At 46.1% G+C, this 14,309-nt stretch overlaps 1 protein-coding gene across 1 annotated transcript in view; it reads left to right on the top strand.

Moving 5' to 3' along the window:
• Positions 1-14,309, top strand: part of LOC138515795 (alcohol dehydrogenase class-3) — a 216,112-nt gene that overhangs the window by 68,742 nt on the left and 133,061 nt on the right. Inside the window, exon 2 of the mRNA XM_069630521.1 lies at positions 709-810. Within this exon, the coding sequence (XP_069486622.1) occupies positions 709-810 (102 nt within the window). The remainder of the gene's footprint in view (positions 1-708; positions 811-14,309) is intronic.

Raw genomic sequence — 14,309 nt, 5'->3', positions numbered from 1 at the left:
AGCAACACAGAATTCGAGAGTTGGAGGACACAGCCCACCTAATCTGAGGTTGGTCGCATCCAACACCGCTGCAGGCTGAATGGGGTCTGCGAAATGCGTGGCAGTCCATGTAATAAGTTGTTCTGTGATTGCAGAACCTATACAAGGCCGATGCATTAACTGAACTGTTCATGTTTGACCTCAATTTCTTATTTTATTTTTTTCAGAAACTTTTTTTTTTTCTTCTGATGTGTGGAATTTGAATGACTAAGCTGTTAAAATTATTGACGTTGTTCAAACGTTCACCTTGGAAGAAGTAGAATGGCTAACATTTTGTAAACGTTTTCTCACAAATATGCCTTTCTACATGCCTGCATCTATGTACATTGTTCTTCATTTGCACGCATTGCCTCTATAGTTATTGAATCGCATTAATTGGATCTTTATAGGTGTGGGGGCCCAGGTTTTGAAAATATTCTGATCTATTAAGTTCAGTCATATTGCTTTGTCAGCAAACCTCAACTTTGGTAACCAACATCCATAATTGCATTTTGTGCCTGGTACAGCGTTCAGATAAGGGTTCTTACCAGTGTTCTACCCAGCCGATAGGCAATGGTCTTGTTGCATAGTTCTAATTTTGGAAACCAGTACAGCTAAGAGGCACATAGTTGTTGCAGTAATTTACTGCACACAGATAATGCAGCAGTTTTCCATCTTCTTCACCAATAGGTCATTCACTGCAAGGCAGCCGTTGCCTGGGAGGCAGGTAAACCGCTCTCCATTGAAGATGTGGAAGTCGCTCCGCCAGAGGCACATGAAGTTCGCATTAAGGTACTTTATTATTTTTTTTTTTTTTTTTTTTTTTGGGGGGGGGCTGTATTTTACGTATGCCATTCACTCCACAGCTGTGTGGCCGTTTTGCTTTTTTTACTCATCCTTGCTTTACCCCTGCACCTTAAGTTGCTCATGACCGACGGGGGGCAGAATATATCCTACATTCCGGGATAGCCACTTTGTTCAGGCAATGCCAATCTGGTGGCAATTCCAAAAGGTTTGCCTTGTGCGTGGACGAGTATTTTCGAATGCAGCTAGAAAAGTGTGGAACGGTTTACCATTTGACCTCGGAAGTACTATGAATCATCTTCAGTTTAGGCATGCACTGAAGACCTTCCTGTTTTATTATCCTAGGGGTGGCCGGTGTCCTTGTTCTCCTTGTGCCAAGTTGCCTTTGGGTGAATGTGCGTGCTATAAACGCACATAACCGCTGGCTGTTGAGAAAAATCATCGGGGGAAGTATGTTCTGCTTAATATTTGCACCACCTCAACACTCTTTGATGTAATAATGTAATTGTTTGGTACATGGATTGCTGTAGGAAAATAATTATCCCTGCTTTTAAGCCTCATGCAGCAGGGATATAAAAATATTTGATTGGTAGGGCGCATGGCCAGCTGCCTGCAAAATATCCATCTGATCTGGGGCTCCGCGGTGACTGCACCTTAGTTAACCCCCATTTATACCTTCATCCTGGCCCACAATTGAGCATATGAGTTCAAGAACGCCACCCCTCCCAGTAACTCGCTTGAAGCAGAATGGCGCTCTTCTGTGTAGCTGTTCTCAGTTTGGCAGCAGGTGTTGGGAATCCTCCGCGTGTGAACAAGATGGCGGACTGGATTACTGCATAACTGCTGCTCCTGTTCTATGGTAGGCTTTTCTGATACGTGGTGAAGCTGGCTGCTGAGACTGCAGTCCCGCAGAGCGGGTGTTAAGTTTGGGCGGTGGATGGGGACAGCGTCCGGCACAGAGGAGGCAGATTGGGCACGACGGCCCGCAGTGCACATCAGTGGGGTCCTCGGTATCCAGGCGGCAGCAGCGCTATCCACCGTGGAGAGGCTGGTGTGCTGGGCCGACCTGGAATCCAGAAACTGGGCTGGCTGAGGCATAGTACATGCATGGTTTAGGAGTATGTGGACTGAGACAGGGACCATCTTGGGGACTGCCTGGGCACTCCTTGTACCGATTTGATGTTAAGAAGGTCTCAAGGAACACCCACAATTTTTCAGCGCTTTAATGCCGGATAGCTGGAACACGCATCATGGATGTCATGTGCTGCAGCAAGGGATGGGTTGAATGCAAAGGACACCCCCGGACGACGAAGTGTGTGATTGGGGGGTGTCTGGGACGCTCCCCTGCCCCTCGCTCCTGCCTCCCTAAGGCTAAAGAGTGAGTGAATGAATAGTACAGAGAGTGACTGTCAGTCAAAATACTTTATATCGGCTAAAATACCATAATTGTTCATAGAAAAACATCATATACAAACTACATATCCAATAATTAAAATCCTGCTAAAATTCTCAATTACATACATTGATCGTATCCCATCCATAAGTTAAAATGTACACTACATTCAAACAACATAGAACGTCTGCAACACTCTGCCCTGGTGGAGGCCCTGTCCTAGTTCAGAGACTTCTCTGCCACAGGCCCTGTAAATGTATCCTGCAGAAGTGAAATGCAGAGATAAACATTAGATTAACTGCATTGCATCAGCTGCTGCTTGGCAAATTGCTTTCTATATGAAAGTTTGCTGCAAATATAACCGCCTCAAATGAATTTATTTAGTTTTTTTTGGTGCAAGTTAGCATAAAGTCAGCATAAAGTGTGTCAATGTTTCATTAAAAAACTGCATAAGGGAAACGTTGCCACAGTACCTGGTCTTCATGCTAAACTGAAGACTGCTACAGGTAAAGTACCTAGTCTAAATCTTGTGTACAAAGACAGCTTCGGGGGGGTTTGGGGTGGGGGTGACAAATTGCATTCTAAATATGCCTTAAACCCACACTTCAATCTAGCCTCTAGGTAAACTGGGCCCAATTTCAGGGATATAGCAGCCACTATTTGTTTTCCATGGGTTCTCCGCGACATAAGCGCTTTCAATTGCTTAATTTCCTGGTTAAAGAGAGCCGTGGATGTTCCCAGAGGTCAAGCCTATCCAGGTCAAGAAGAGATGCCTTTACGTGGGCAAGCCATTTTAGGCTTCTCCCACCTTTCATGAAATGCGCAAGCCCCTCCTACTCCGTCAACAGATCCCTCGAGCTCCATACTTTCAGCCAATATAAAACTTGTCTAAAAGAGGCATAGGATATTACTGAAAGGTGGTTTAGTTCAAGGTGAAGCATTGCAGAGGGTGTGCTGAGTGGAAGACGTAACTTCTTGAGAAATGTGTTCTCACACACACTTAACTTGCCCAGGTTAGAGTGGCCCACAATTCAGCCCCGTATATGCAACAACTGCTGGTGATGGCGGTAAAAGAATGAAGGAATGCCACTGACATACTTTTCCAGTGTGAGAGCTGACCTAAAATGACATATTGGTTCGTAATTAAGGAAGCCACCACAATGTCTGGATTTCCATATACCCAAACTAGTTCTAAGCATGCAACAATAGTAAAATCAGAAAAGTGAAAAACAAGAGTAACCTCCCATGTCGTACCTCTGAAGTCCACTTTCCATTGCTATTTCTCCCGTCCCACAGCATGGTTAAAGCAGGAAGACACGCCCCCCAACTCCCTCCTCTCCCTACCCTCATCCAGCCTTATCCGGCATCTTCATATGCACACACAAGACCTTGTTACTTGGTCCTGAACCAGTGTTCAAGTATAGAGCCACAAACCCTGTAAACCTGATTAGACTGCTACATCACTGGTGACAGCATTCCTTCTAAGTTTGTTTGTGTTTCCCTCCCCCCCCACGAGTCTGTGCATAACTTTTCTCATCCTACAGAGCAAAAGCAAGTGTGTGAATCCATGCCCATTGGGGGGAGGTTAAGGCAGGGTCTTCTAAACTGTTCATTATCCTTGACATACACCACCACTCGGTTTGACTTTCATGCTTGCTCCTTGCACCCTTTTCTTGGCCTTCGCAATAAAGATGAGACCAGGCAAGATTGAACACCCCTCAAAAGTCAATGCGCCACTGACTCCAAGCTTCGTTATCTTTGCACCCGACACCTCCTTGGGACAAAAAAGTAAGGCGTGATCAGGTCCTCCTGCCCTCACCCCTAGCTTGTGCAGCCCCTTCCTCCTGCCACCGCAGCAAAGCTATGCACATTTTATAGTAGGGGTTTTTCCATAACGCCTGTTCCCAGTGCTTATTGGGAGGATGTAGTCTACCTTGGAAAGCTCTAACAATCCGTGATATAACGGGCTTAAATACATTTTACAGGTGTCCTGCAAGGAAATGAAAAACACCAGCATTGGGACCCAGCCACCTGCATTGCCTTGATGAGCATGCTTCCTTTTTCTTCCCTTATTCATGTTTGAAGAGCACCTTGAAAGTGCTCGTCCATTAATTCCCACTCTTATGGCTGATCTCCCCGAGCATAACATTCCATCCTCCCCCCGCAGATTGCCATATTGTCGCATAGCCGATAGTCCCCAGGCATCCCAGAGTCACCAGTAAATAAAGCAAAGCCAAAGGATGTATTTAAATACAGTCCATTTTCACAAAATGAGGGGAAAAGGAAATCTGTGTTTACAAATCCTTATCATGCGCTGTTATTGTGTAGATGTGGAACTACAAAATGTTTCATGGAAATGGTATATCTGATCCCTGGCCCAGATGGGGCCCTTCCAGGTAGGGGGTTATGAATAAATATATAAAAACAAGAGACGCAAGGGGTTTAAACAATGTAGTTATTAAATGTGAGTGTGCTGCAGCTTTAAATGGACTTGCCTGAAAGTACCAAGTTCCCCACCATGGAGCACTGTGACTGCAGACAACGGGCGTGCCTCCCCAGCGCACTACAATGGACTTATCTGGACCAAGTTCTAAAAAAGGAAGGGAAGTGAAGGACAGTGAAAGGGAGAAAGTTGGAGGGAAGTGAAGAGATGAGACAAAAGAAGAGAAGAGGGCAAAGAGAAAATTCCGCCTACCTGGGGAGGCGGCGCGAGTCGGAGGGGGGCGGGGGGGTGTGGGGAGGGTGCAGTGCAGCCTGGGTGAAATACGTATTTGGGGCAACCCTGAGACTTGAGCGTGGCCTGGGAGGAAGCGATGCGTCTAGGGGATAGTCCGAGCAGGCCAGGAGGAAGGGTGAAGATGATGGTGCGCGACCTGGTAACACACCACCCACCCCGGAGTCAGATGAGACGACTGGTGAAAGATGAAATCCAAAAGGCAACAGTGGCGTGAAAGGGTCCACCAGCACTGCCGGGGGCCTGTGAGGCATCCACTCTCCCCAGGGCCACTGGGCAGGGGAGCGGAGAGCCCTGGATTTATCTGGAGCCCGGCCCTATCACGTTTGATGCGGCTGGAGCTCAGAGGGTACTTTGCAGTGACCGGTGGAGGCTCCGCCCAGGTAGGCAGGACTTTGCAGAGCCAAATGAGGAACTCCACTGCTGGGCCTGGCAGGGGCCACAACCAAACGCTGTCATAAAGTAAAAGGGCTCCATAAGCTTTGAGGACTTGTGACAAGCACAGTACTGAAGGAAACAAAAAGGCTTTGCTTTACCAGCCCATTCATTATGTAACAGCCGCAGAGGAAGTCGGGGCTTTGAGGGCCCTAGCAAATTAAATAAATGGGGCTGCCCTAACTCCCATTGGCACAGAGCTGCCCTAAACCCCAAAAGGACCCTCCAACATTACTCTTGGAATGCGCTGCACCTCCAAAGGGCAGTTTACTATCCCATGCAGGCAACCTGCGCTAGAGTGGGGTGTATACCAGGTGTTAAAGGGCCAGTATGTACATGAAAACCCATTACAACAAGATACTGTGATTTGGGGACATGTTTGATAATCTGACTGACAAGTGGGGAATTTACTATTCGGGGCAGAATGACGCTGCCATTGTGATTTAAAGAGATGTAAAATAAATGTTACATGTATTGTGTGAAAAAGTGAGTAGTGCTTTGAGGGGGATGGAGCCCAAAGGTGTCCACAGGAACTTGCTCCAAGTTCACAGCGGTGGGTTTGTGTAAGGTGCATCTCCTACTCTTACTAATGCATCATCAAACGCAGAATTAGAATCTGAGTTGGGGCATGTGTTCTGAAGAAAGCAGATGTGTTCCTGCTTGATAGTTTACATGTTTTTAACTAAAAGACTGCCAAAAAAGTCCCCTACAGTGTTCTGTGCCTTAGTTAATATCTGGAACCCATGATTGTGGCCATCTCCTGTACTAACTATTTTAATTCCAGGTTGCTCAGAGCCTCACTGGAACAGCTGGTCTCGGATGGTGCAGTGGTTCCAGTGTGGTCCCTTATTGGCCCGGATTCCTTTTTAGTATTGTGCACCCTCGGGCCAGTGCCATAAAATCAGTGGCTACACTTGATAAAGATAGTCGCACCTTTTATGGAACAGGCACAAAAAAATGATACTTTTCTACAATTGTGATAATAACAGAAAGCACATTCTGCAACAATCCACCTACATACGAGAGTGATTTTTATTAGACTACTCCTAACTGCACTGCAATGGACAACCTCAGGTGGGCGATGGTGGTGTTGACAATATCCATTGAACTTAAACAAGCGATCCCAATTGTACCTTGTGGCGAAAATGAGTCGAAGCATCATGTTTTGCCCAGTATCACATTATGTAGAATTGCATGATTTAAGCCAGTTTTTCGTGTTTTATTAGTATGCAATTTAGCAGTTGATTGGTTCTACTCTTATCCGCATTGTTCTGTTTCAAGAGCTATAAGCACCTTTCGAGGGGATTGGGTCCTCCGACGTATTCCATATCTATGACATGTAATCACCACAGCTGTGCTGATTACATGTCATAGATATGGAATACGTCGTCGGACCATCCCATCGAAAGAACGTTACCAGGTAAGAAAGTAACTTGTTCTTTGCAAAAATGAGGCATCATTCACTTCAAATGCCACCTTTGCACCTCTCGTTTGCTCCCTTTCTCACGATAAAGCTCTCTAGAGACTATAATATGATGCCCCTCTAAAATTACTCTGCTTTGGCTTCACTCTATCTTTGTGACTTTGCCTTTCTATTCTGTTCTTTTTCCCTTGCTCTTCTTTTTGTCTCCTAACTTTTTTCACTTTGCCCTGTCCCACCCTGATCTTTAAACTAAGCCAGTCTCTGTGTCCCCATCCCTTGCTCCTCTGGCTCCTTTGCCTCATCAAACTCACCTTTCTGAATCTCCTATAATCCCCCCTCTCTCACACACTACTGCCCCACTGCCCCCTCTCGTGCTCCTCCTCCCTCCACGCTTGTCCCCCTCTCACTTGGTCCCCCATTCCCTTCTTGACCGCCTCATACGCCCCCAATCTGGTCCCTCCTCCATGCCTAGCTCCCTCCCCCCCCCTTTACATGCACCCAGCCCCTTCTCCCCCCTCGCCCAGCTCACCCTTGCTTCCCCCCCTTGCTTCTCCCCCTCCCCAGATCTCCACCTCGCTAGCTCCCCCTTGTTTGCCGCCCCCCCCCCCCCAACCCCCCACTTCATCTCCCTTGGGATCTGCCATCCAGATGGCAAGGACAGGGCCATCGCTATTGGATCCAGTTCCTGGGGGTGGACCAGTGAGGTAGGATCACCTGGGTGGGGAGGAAGAGGCACTTGGGGAGTGGGGCACCGACAGGTGAGATGCAGTATCCCCTTTCTACCACATACGACATTCCAAAACACTGCTCCCTCCCACCCCCCCTTTCCACACAAACACTTTTGCACAGCACGGAAGACCACGGATCTAACGCCAGAGCCGTTTACCTGACATGTCCCATTAAAAGGGTCAGGCAGGGACATGCAAAGTCGGGCAGTTGACCAGGATCGCCCACAGGGATAAAAGGTGGAGCACAGGATGAGCAAGACAGACAGCATGACGTGAGAGCCAGTTCAGCAGTTCAAGAGGAGGCGAAAGACTGCACAAATCGAAAGGAGACCAGGGGTAGAAGTGACCTTGCCCATATCAACAGAGACCCATAAAGCTTCAAAAGAATCGTAAGGCCAGGAACAATAGGCTGCATGTTTTGCACCAGATTTCAACGGTACCTGGATGCCTCCTCCGCTGACGGCCAAGCTGGGGAGAGGCGTATGGCCCCATGGTACCGCCCTTGACTCTACAGGCGAGGAAGCAACGCCGTTCATCACAATGGTGAGTCGAGGGAGAGAACTGATAAAGAAACCGAATTGTCCTGAACAGAAGTAGCGAGAGGCTACTTTAACTTAGAATACAAAGAACTGTAAAGAGAACAGGAAAACAAGCAAAGCAGAGGCAGGAACCACGTGGGTGCGTGCTCGTGGTCATTACCCTATTGTGAAACTACAGGTACTGGAAAGCCTTGCGAGAAAGGGGAGTAGAGGAGTCCCTGTCATACAGGGGTCATGCAAAATCCTATGTACAGTTGAGTATTTGACCAACAGATAATCATGAAGCGAAAAGGGAAGCGAATCCCGCTTGGTAAAATAATGCATGAACTGTGCATCGTGAAGGGTGGCAAGAGTGAACCTGAACGAGGGATGTCTGCAAGTAAACTGTTACAGAAGACATGGGTTTGTCACAGAGAAGATTGTATTAGGATTTGTGAACTAAAGAAAAGCCATTGTGAACCTGAACGAGGGAGGTTGATAAAGCTTGGCGAGAGTGAACCTGGCAGAGGGATGCTAATGAGAAGGGGCGAAGTCTGAAGTCCCTATGAACTATGTACTGATAGGAGTGAACCTACCGAGGGACACCTACAGTGAAACCTTGTGGAAAAAGTGGCTAGAGTGAACCCGGAAGAGGGAGGCCGACCAGCAGGGATAAACCCTGGAGATCTGTTCAAAAGGACATTAATAGTCATGAAACAAGAAATTGCAGAACAAGGAGAAGTAAACTGTCCCACTTGTCATTTGGGATCCGAGCCCGGTCGAGGGTGATACAGGGGTGATCACAAAAAATTGAGAATAGAACTGTTTGATTAGTCGAGTACGAGAGGTCTGCGCCCGGATGAGGAGGGCCTGGGGGTGAAGTCTTCACCCAAAACCACAAGTGGAGCAGAACGGTGTTTGTTAAGAATATCGGGCCTCGAAGGCAAGAGCTTTTTGTTGACGAAACTTTAACCATCAGAGAACCTGATAGCTGGAGGAGGAGGGGGGGAGGGGGGAGGACTGTCGGCTCGTGCTGGGGAAAGCTAGAGTGTATACTGTGCTCAGGAAACCCACATTGTCCTGTGCTGAAATGTGGGGGAAGGGAGACCCCTGGCAATCTCATCCTGACTTTATTTGAGAACATTTCTTACTTTTTTGATACCCTATCCCACACTGTTTTGTATTTAGCGTAAGGATTGGCAATAGTTTTGCCTTTAGTATAGGCCCCTGTACTTTGACACGCTGCCACTAAGACTGCCTTATTTTTCATTTGATGGTCGATGCTTGCTCCCATCTGAGATTTGTTTAGTTTAGGCGTTTTCCACCCTGCATTTCCAGTTTAATAAACACCCTTGAACTGTGATCACCTGTGTCTGTCTTTACTGTTGCCACCTTACTCCCTCTACCCCTCCTTGCTTTTGCCCCCTCTTTCCCGTCCTTGCTTTTTCCCCGCCAGCCATTTTTTTCAGTTACTTGTTCCTAAGCTCTCAAACTTAAACTAGTCATCCTTATTTTGTTGGCTTTTTAGGAGGAATTGGCGTAATTGACATTTCTTCTGAATGCATGGTGCTTTTTCGCCTCTCCCCCTACTTCAGTGTGGACAGTTCTAACACCTCTTTAATCTTCATGGCCCAGCCTCTGTAGATCAATTGAGAGCTCAGGCGGTAAATGATCAATCGCTATACAATCTACCACAATTAAATCTTTTATTCTGTGAGAGGCAGCAATCCACTATTATATAATCAAGGATGGAAGAGTACTGCCCCCTCCTAAAAGTACTTGTAGGGGGGGATTCTCTCTCTGGCATCTACCATTCAGTTCTATCGGGGTAAACTCCGACATTAGATTGTAGAGGGATCTTCAACTTTGATCGGGCTTTGTTGGCAATTGATTCCTCTTGGGAATACCACAAACTTCCTCCAGCAATATGGCTTCATAAGGTTTGGACAACGCGTCTCCCATCAGCAATATATTGTAGTTTACACTATTCACCAAACGTCATGCAAAACTTTCCTTAACTAGAACAATCATTGATTTGCTCTATGGGAACAGCCTTGTAACCTGCAACCCTTAAAGGGATGGTCTAGTAAAAATTTTTATTTAAAAAATAGATAGGCCACATTAAAAAAAAAATACTAGCATTCTCCGTTTTAAAACTTCCTATGTAAAATTTTGAGCTATTCAAGCTCAAAATTTGAAAAAGCAAGCACAGGGGCGCAGCCATTTTGTGAAATGGAGGCCCTCCTTTGCTGGCTTTTGCGGCACTAATGAAGGAAAAGCCAGCCAGCTGTAGTAAACAAAGGCTACCGCTGGGTGGCTTTCCCTTCATTAGTGCTGTAGGCGGAGGACGGGGACCGGAGACCAGAGCAGGAAAGCTGCAGCTGAATCTCGGTAAGTGCTATTTATTTTTTTTACAAAAAATTAGCACTAGCTGCGTTTGGCTGGAGGATTCCGGAAAACTTAGAAATAAAACCGCAGCTTTAAAAACGTTGTATTTATGTTTGTGGTCGCCTTTGAAGCGACCGCAAACATAAATACAACGTTATTGTGTTGGAAAACGCGGCGGTTTTTCTTTCCAAGTTTCTCAGGCTCCTCCGGCACCGCCGGAGCCTGAGAAACTTGGAAAGAAAAACCGCCGGAGGAGCCTGAGAAACTTGGAAAGAAAAACCGCCGGAGGAGCCTGAGAAACTTGGAAAGAAAAACCGCCGGAGGAGCCTGAGAAACTTGGAATGAAAAACCACAGCGTTTTCCAACACAATAACGTTGTATTTATGTTTGCGGTCGCTTCAAAAGCGACCGCAAACATAAATACAACGTTTTTAAAGCTGCGGTTTTATTTCTACGTTTTCCGGGCTCCTCCGGCTGGTGGATTACATCTATCAAGCCACTGCATTGGATTAGTGAATGTCTAGCTGTCTGTTAATTCGTTATCAGCTTTACAAATCCGTTGGTCCCTAGGAATTTCTCTTCTATCCGTGACCATCAGAGACGGGAGCTGGTCCATCCTAAGTAGTAGTATAAAACGTCGTAACCTTTTAGAGGGGCAGAGGTTAAGGTAAGCCTGAGGTTTCATGAAGGTATAAAGCCTGTATTGTACGAAGTGGTAACTTGTGAGTGGAGGTGGGCAAGATTCTCTAACCAGTCCCACATATCAACACGTTTATTCAGTGCCTTCTGGACCAGCATTGAATACTCCCCTCCGTGCCAGGCCCAACCAATATCAGCTAGATGTTTTATCATTTTGGCATACGGAGCACCAGGGTTCTGTTTCTTACATAGTTCCTGATATACCGTTGACAGCAGAGGATTATCTGTTCCACTACACATCTTCAGGAAAAACCCTAGTCTCTTTTTCATAATAGTGGCATAAAGAGAGGGTACTCCCAATTCCAAGCGTATAATGGCCATAGGGACTCCTGGTGCCAAACCAAGGACACGTCGCCAAAACTTCCCCTCAATGACCTGCAGCCATCCAAGATCTATATCAAAAAGGGCATCTAGGCCATAGGTCATCATAGGGGTTAATACTTATAAAGTTGGCGCGTGCCCTATAGCGTGAAGCCCCCCTGTTTTGTTAGTAAAACTGACCATTAAAGCTGTTACTTGCGCTGCGCGCGTAGTACGGGATTTCTTACACACCACATTCACCACAGGGCTCAAAATCTATACCCAAATAGCGATATAGTGGGGCGTAAGGGATCTTAACATTGCCCACCATGAGATTCACCGAGAAACTCTTTTACAGGTGAATTTCAGTACTTTAGTTTTATCCAAATTGATGGTAAGACCATTACAAGAGGCATATTCCCAAAGCGTCGTGGCAGATCTACACAGCCCACTAATATTATGGTAAAAAATGACCAGATCGTCTGTGTATGCCAAAACGGAACAGGCCGCCTCCCCAATTTTTGGGGGACAATTGTTAGCGGCGTCTGTAGCCACCGTGATGTCATGTACATATAGATTGTACACCAGAGGGGCAGTGACACAGCCTTGTTTAACCCCCTCCCCATTCTGCTTCATCTTTTGAGTTAGGTGACCCTCTTGATCTAATTTCAACCTAACTGAGGTGAAGCAGTCTAAGGTAGTACAAAAGGCCCTCGGGACAGCACAAAGCCGCTAATTTAGACCAAAGTCGAAGGCCACTTTGAAATCAATGTACAGAGCATACAATGGCGGTTCCTCCCTTCTACGGGCCCTGGCTTTCAATAGGTTCATGACCATAAGGTTATGGGAAGTAGAATAACCTCTTCTGAAGCCGCATTGAAATTTAGGCAAAATGTTGGATTTATCAACCCACATCTGCAGCTCATTAAGTAACAAGGACGCAAATAATTTACCTGTCGTGTCTAACATTGACAGTAATCTGTAGTTATTCGGGTCAAGCCGGTTTCCTTTTTTGAAGACAGGGAACCATACTGCAGTCTGCCAAGAACTAGGAATCCTCCCCTGGGCCATAATTTTTCCAAACAATATGGTCAGTAGACCGGCCCAGAACTCGGGCTGGCTTTTAATTACTATGTTAGCCAGTCCATTAGGACCCGGAGCCCTAGAAGATTTTAAAGTTTTTTAACAATAATGGCCGAATGGGAGATTGGTCTTACAGCAGTTGGAAGAAGACTCCACTCAGACAATGTTTAGTCCTTTCGATTCCCCAAGAAAGTTTCCCATTCTACAGCATTTATGGGATTAACGAGTTGTCCCTTCAGTCGTGCTAGCTTCACCTAGTAGAGACCAATACTGCGAGTGTTTTTTAGTGCAGATGGTTTGTACTCATTTCTGATGGGCATGTATTCTACACACAGAACGAATGTTCTTTATATATGCGCTGTTTATTTTTGATTTTCCTAATGGCTACCTCTAATTCCTCTACAGGGCCCAACCTCTTCATACAGACTCGCAGGTCCCTTCTAAGCTCTCTTTGCGTCTCTGATTTTTTTTTTTATTATTATTATTAAAAGGGAGTCCCTTACCTTCAGATCTAATCATCTACCGTGTTGGGGCAGTTGCATGTCTACTAGAAAATGGTGATCCAATTTTCTATACAATCAATAGACAAGTTTTTAAACTCTGGAAGATATGGCCATTTCTCAATGGCCAGTGCGTCCGCCACTTGGTTAATATTCTTGGCGGTCCACCTTATGCTGGTTCCTGCTTTATCAACACTCACTGTGCCCAGGTTACTTTTCTCGGGGGGCTACCAGACGGACTCTAAACATAGACTGGAGTGCTGAATGGTCACTCCAGTTGTTAGGAGTAACTGTCATATCCTCCACCCCCAGTAGCATTTCTGGACACAACAATATGTAATCCATGTGCTAACAGAAGAACCGTTGTACCTACCAGGATGATCACTCAAGGTATAGCTGTTTAACATTTCTAAATCCCATTCTTCGAACAAGTGGAGCCATGCTAGCCCCTCCTTGTCAATTTTGGAATGAGTCAGTAACCGTTTCTCCCTTAACTTTGGATTCTGTGGAAGACTCCCTCACCCGCCATGTGGCAATTAAAATCACCCACAACAACAACCGAGGTGTTTCCGGAACTGGTTGACCAAGAGGCTAGTGGCTCATGAAGTGCTTCTTGCAGCATCTCACTTAGCAACATTTGAGGAGGATTATATAGATTCACCAACAATAATTTTTCCCCTTTCCCATTGGGACCATATATAACCTACTGCCATCAAATTACTCAAGATTGCACAAGATTCGTCTTGAAGGCAAAAAGCTAGCCACCCCTATCAAGTCCTCCAAAAGGTCTCCCTTTATCACCCCGCTTTGCAAATGATTATAGTTCACATATCCATCAAGTAAAAGAGTGTCCATTGCCCAAGTCTCTTGCAGGCAGATGAGGCTATGTTTTATAACAAACGCTACCAAGCCCTCCGCTGACAAAAGGTGAGCAAACCCTCTGCAGTTCCAGGAAAGTAATGATACTGGAGGTGCTTATTAAGCATTGAAATGTAAGGATTCCGCCAGCCATTTTAACACTAGTTGAACGTCTGTCACTCCTCCTTTCCCTTAGGAACAATGGGACAGACTGCGACTTTTGCCGGACTATTTGCATCCTCCTATTCAAAACTGGGGTCAATTTCCTCCAAGTATGCATCAATTTCAACATCCACTGCCCATAATTCCTCCCGAAACTTCCTTATCTGGGCTGTCGATATGAATTTACAATGGAGTGGAAACACAGGGATTAGGGCCTTTTAATGGCTCCACAAACTGGAAGTCATCGGACTTCAACACACGTAATT

The sequence above is a fragment of the Ambystoma mexicanum genome, chromosome 6q (genome assembly GCF_040938575.1).
Source record: "Ambystoma mexicanum isolate Mex_15411 chromosome 6q, UKY_AmexF1_1, whole genome shotgun sequence".
Classification (NCBI taxonomy): Eukaryota; Metazoa; Chordata; class Amphibia; order Caudata; family Ambystomatidae; genus Ambystoma; species Ambystoma mexicanum.
This window is presented reverse-complemented; position numbering and strand designations above follow the sequence as displayed.